The sequence below is a fragment of the Austrofundulus limnaeus genome, unplaced genomic scaffold (assembly GCF_001266775.1).
Source record: "Austrofundulus limnaeus strain Quisiro unplaced genomic scaffold, Austrofundulus_limnaeus-1.0 Scaffold88, whole genome shotgun sequence".
Lineage (NCBI taxonomy): Eukaryota > Metazoa > Chordata > Actinopteri > Cyprinodontiformes > Rivulidae > Austrofundulus > Austrofundulus limnaeus.
Genome location: NW_013952490.1, coordinates 1,778,850 through 1,784,135, shown reverse-complemented (window position 1 = coordinate 1,784,135; position 5,286 = coordinate 1,778,850). Strand labels below are relative to the sequence as shown.

Sequence of the window (5,286 nt, the reverse complement as noted above, 5' to 3'; positions counted from 1 at the left end):
ATATTAAACAATGATAAATCAAATAATAAAAACAAAAAATTTAACTCCCAGACAGTAACTAATACAAATTAAACAATTTCATATTTCTTTAGCAATTTTTTCTTGATTATTTTCTTAAAGTAATTAACTGATCCAATGCTCTTATAGTCATCCTCCAGATTATTCCACAGTCTTATGCCTTTTACAGAAGTGCATCTGTCCTTCAAATATTTTCTGATTTTCGGTTTAACAAACATTTCTAATCCCTTCAAATTATAGCAGCTTTCCCTCTTAACAAAATGTGATTGGATGTTTGACGGCAACATATTTCTATGAGCCTTATACATAACCTGCAGAATGCTATACTCAACCAACTCATGAAATTTTAACAATTTTAATTGATGAAACAATACATTGGAAGGGTGATAGTAATGTTTTCTTGTAATAATTCGTATGGCTCTTTTTCATTGGCCAATTTGATTAAAAGTAATAATGTGACAGAAATACTCATTTAAATTAGGTCTAAATAAAAAGAGACGTTTTCATATGTATTTGCCCCCTTTTCTTTGAAGACCCAAACATCACCATCAGAATCCCACACTTAGTTAAATAAGATCCCCGTTAGACAATTTATATGTCAAATGAATCAACATCAGTTCCTCTTAAGCTACCAACTAAGCAAGGAGCAGCATGAAGACCAAAACTGTTCTAAACGTTGTATGTCCTACAGAGCGCTTGAAGAGATCAACACCAGGTCTGGTGCAAACCTCCCATCTCTCAGCATGGTGAGAACTCCATCCCACAGTGAAGCATGATGGTGGCAGCATCATGCTGCGGGGTTACTTTTCAGATTGCTCCAACTTGAATGAATCAGTGAATCAGAGTGTAAAATATAGAGAAAGGTCTGAGAAAAACCTGTTTGAGTCCACCAGAGATTTGAGATGAGATGTTGAGGTTCAGCTTCAGGCAGGACAACGACCCTGAACACTCTACTGAAGCAACACTCCAGTGGTGACAAAGTGCAACTTCCTGGAATGGTTCCGTCAAAGCCAGTCCAACTGAGAATCTCTGTTTAAAATATTGCTGAATACAAGTGGTACCAGTCCAACTTAAAGAACCCTGAACAGTTTTTTTTTAAACAAATGAGCTAAAATTAAAGTTACTACCAAGAGACTCACACCAATAGATTTGCAGCAGGGATTGCTGCATCATGTGGATCTTTTTACTGTAATCATAATAAACAACATCATCATTTAAAAAGATAGGTATAACCATCTGATTTAGGAGCTATAGGCACTGTTGACCTTTTAGCACTTCTCCTGATTTGTTTCCATATCTGCCTCTCCAGTGATGAAGCCATTGATTGTTGAAGACAAGTATCTTCTCTGCCCTGCACCTGTGCTTGAGGACGAGGGAATGTGAGTCCTTCCAATTCTTTCAAATACCATTTTGTTCTTCCAAAGAACCACTTACTGTAAATGACAGCTGGGACATACAGTATGTTTTTTTTTCTTTTTTCTCCTCCAGGGCTGCAAATCTTTACGTCAGCATGAACGAGGGTCTCAGTTTCATCTCCAGTTCTGTCACCATCACCACCGTGAGCTGTGTGAGTTCAAGCGAAACAGCACTTGAGGGTTTTTTTTCTCCAACTATGAGCAACTAATGACAGAGTTAAAAGCAGAAGCCTGAACAACACAATCCATATGTCAGGTCTTCACTGCATTTCTGCAGCATTAAAGTCTTACAGTGTTCGTCTCAGGATGAAGCTAAAAGAGCTTCAGTTCAAAGCTTTAGGCTGACAGACTTGGAGCTGATTCAGCTCTGTCTGAGTTGATGAATGTGTCTGTGTTACAGTCTGATGGGACCATCCTGGTCATAGCTTTGCTCATCCTCATGTTGCTCCTGATTCTGGCTCTCCTCTGGTGGTTCTGGCCCCTCTGCTGCACTGTGGTGAGGAACTCGTTTTTTGTCCTCTGTTTTTTTCTCCTTTTTCCTTCTAAGGTCTAAAGAAGCCCACCAGTAAAAAGTCACATAGGTTTTCCATGGTATTTTTAGGAAAGAGGTGGGAAAATAAACAAATTAGCAATATTTTTTCACATTGAGTATGTTCTGGTTTCTAAAAATATCTTAAATAAATACACTATACATTTCACATCCCTCATCAGATTTATGGATACAAATTTAGAAGGAAGTATTTCATTTTCCCACACTAATTTTCCTAAAGCACACACTGCTCTTCAACCCATTTAAGATGGTCTTATAGAAACACATACACTTTTAGGGTGGAAAATGCTGCCTAAAAACTGTAAAAATCTTTTTTTTTTTTACTTACAAGACATCTTCTAGTGAAACAGCAAAAGGTCGAGTTCAGTGAGTCCATAAAGATCCTTGAAGCTGAAGTCAGTCCTCATCCAGACGAGATCCGATCGGTCAACAACTAAACAGGTGTTTAGATTATTATGCAGCTGCTGAAATCATTTGGGTTTCCCAAAGGTCACGAGAGGGTGACCTCTAAGTTCTCCTGCCTTCTCTGTCTTCACTAGAAGAGCCAAGACAGTTTTTTCTCTCTTTTTTTTGGTCACATCCCAAAATAATTAGAATTTTCAGCTGGTGATGTGGAAATAAAAACACAGAAACCTTTTAGGTTCATCACTTTCTAACAAGATTTCTAGAGGAGTGATGACTGTCCAGAAATTCTAAAGCATGTCTTTAGATAAATAAATAAATAAATAAATAAATAAATAAATAAATAAATAAATAAATGCCATCTGCTCTGGATTAAGTCAATCACATTCTTTGGGGAAAATTTGTTTGCCATTATTTAGATAGAGCTCAATTTGCCAGGATTGCAATTATTTTAAGAAAAAAAGGGTAAAAACAAAACAAAACAAACAAAAAAAAATATAAAGATTTTTATTTGAAGCCCACTGTCAAAGTCTTCTTTAAAATTCGCTCCAGTGTTTCCAGTGTTGGCAGCAGGAGAGTTAGGGACTGCCAACGAAAGATGTCAGTTTTTACAGCACAACTTTCTCTCCCCGTTCACTTCTCCTGTCCTTGTCCATTTACCCAAACCCTGTGCAGCAAGAGTCTGTTTGGAAAAACGATGAAGGGTTACCATGGAGAGGCGCCGTGTGATCCAGGACTGGGAGAGGCCGGCATGGCAAAAATCATAAATAAGAGTCAGATTGATTTAATTGCATTTGCAATAATAAAAGAAAAGAAAAATTGCAGGAAAAAGAAAAGTAACTTGAACTCGTGCTAAAACTTTCTTTTAGTGTCGTGCACTGAAAGTAGAACTAAATGATGCATAATCAAATAAAATAAAGCCAGCCTCGAGATTTGTCCACGAAGAAGAGAAGAAGATGCTGTGTTTGTGAATTCTTCTTTTCCTTCTGATCAGCACCATGGGGCTCCCAAAAAAAAAAAAAAATCTGGATGGCAGGTTTTTAGGTCAGCACACTGCTCGTAAAAAAAATAAATAAAAAACCTAGTGATTAAAAGAAAAAAAACAACAACCCCTCAGTTGTGTGTTTTTGTGTAACCAAATAGAAGACACATTGTTTTGACATGTACATATTTAAGAAATAAGTTTTTTGTCTTATGTCATCCTCTAATTTCCTCTTTTTTTGCTCTGTCTCTCTTTTTCTTTGGCTCCTGCAGATCATCCATGAACCCCCACCCCCACCTGTGGAGGAAAGCTCGGTATGAGCCTCTCGCCGTCTCCCCCTCCTCCTCCTCTCTGCTTCTCATGATGACTGAGAGGAGTGAACGAGTGCTCGTGGTTTAGGAGCTCAGCAGCTGCTGGTGTTTAAGTTGTGTAATGGCTGTGAAACTGCTTGCTTTGACAGTTTAAACCTCAACGACCACGCAGCGTCATTCACTCTCAGCCTGACTCAAAACCCTTTTCGACCCGTTTGGGAATTCATCAAACGTCGTCAAGTTAATTCCCCCTCATAGAGCAATAATGAAATCACAACATTTTTTCAGTTTTTTTGTGTGATCCAGATTTGTATTTATTGTATGAAATGACACCTCCTTGGCTCTTGAGAAATGTAAAAATGTTACTTATTTTGATAGTTTGCCATGAATTTGACAACCACTCACATCTAATGAGAAAACGCACATCAGGATCGAATTTATTCAAGGGTGTGGAACGCGTCGTGCTACATTTATTTTTTAATACGTCAACAGCAAATGAGGTTAAAGGGGACGTTACAGACAAATTTCGAACTCCACCTTTGAGCCAAATGACATAAAAGTGGATTTTGAGTCAGACTGAATTAAAGCGCAGAAAAATCCTTTAGTCCATCCAGAGAGGTTGATTTCCTGTAACAGGACAACCCCAGCTGAGGGGTGGGACAGAGTGGACAGAAAAATACAGTGTTTACTTTGAATGGATTCTCAGGTTTCTAATGAGTTTTATTAGTTGAAAAACATTAGTCAAGTATCAAAAATGTACTTGCTTTTTGTTGCTCTCCTTTAGGATGAAGAAGACTTTGAGGGTCCTAAGAAAAAATGGCCGACTGTGGATGCCTCCTACTACGGAGGGAGAGGAGTGGGGGGGATCAAAAGGATGGAGGTGAGACGTTGCTAAAAATCCCACAATTTAACAAAGCAGTGCTGAGGAACACCTCCAGAAGGTTTTACTTGAAGGGGTGTTCTGTGGTGTTTTTTTCAGTAATCAATATCTTACCTGCAGTAGAAATCACTCAACACGTTATGAGTTTAGAACATCAGACAGAAGGTCTGTCAGAATAAACAGGTTAAGAGTCTGAACAAATATTTGCATCTTTACAGAAAAAGTTTATCACCTGCTGCCATGAAAGATGAGCAGTCATGGAATTCCCTGCGTGTGTTTGCTCTGTTAGCAAAATATCTCACGAACCAGCAAACAGACTAGTTTTGTCACCTCTCAGAAAGTAATCGATGGATTTAAATATACTGATTAACTATTGGCATAAACCCAATTAAAGATGTCTGCCACAGCTAAATGACTCGGTCAATTTTACAATGAGCAGTTTGGTGTGGAAAGAGTCATTCCCAACACAACATTGTAACAAATTGTGTGATAGCTTTGTGTAAAGGTTTAGGATGTAATTGATATGCATTCCTTCAATAAAAGCTATATACTGTAACTTACATAACAAATGAAGGTTTTATTTAGTTTTTGGGTCACCAGGTTTGGTCACTGTGATTATATTGTTGCAAAACAGAATGTATTGGGCAGAACTGATCTATCTATCTATCTATCTATCTATCTATCTATCTATCTATCTATCTATCTATCTATCTATCTATCTATCTATC

General features: G+C 37.8%; 1 protein-coding gene across 2 annotated transcripts in view; it reads left to right on the top strand.

The window, feature by feature from the left end:
- The window catches only part of antxr1a (ANTXR cell adhesion molecule 1a), a 26,990-nt gene that overhangs the window by 14,524 nt on the left and 7,180 nt on the right, over window positions 1-5,286 (top strand). The window contains exons 11-15 of one of the 2 annotated variants that reach the window (XM_014012132.1): window positions 1,328-1,397; window positions 1,507-1,585; window positions 1,834-1,929; window positions 3,640-3,681; window positions 4,463-4,558. In XM_014012132.1, coding sequence (XP_013867586.1) covers window positions 1,328-1,397; window positions 1,507-1,585; window positions 1,834-1,929; window positions 3,640-3,681; window positions 4,463-4,558 — 383 coding nt within the window. Of the gene's footprint in view, window positions 1-1,327; window positions 1,398-1,506; window positions 1,586-1,833; window positions 1,930-2,314; window positions 2,460-3,639; window positions 3,682-4,462; window positions 4,559-5,286 lie in introns of those variants that run through there. The other variant, XM_014012133.1, reaches the window with a different exon arrangement.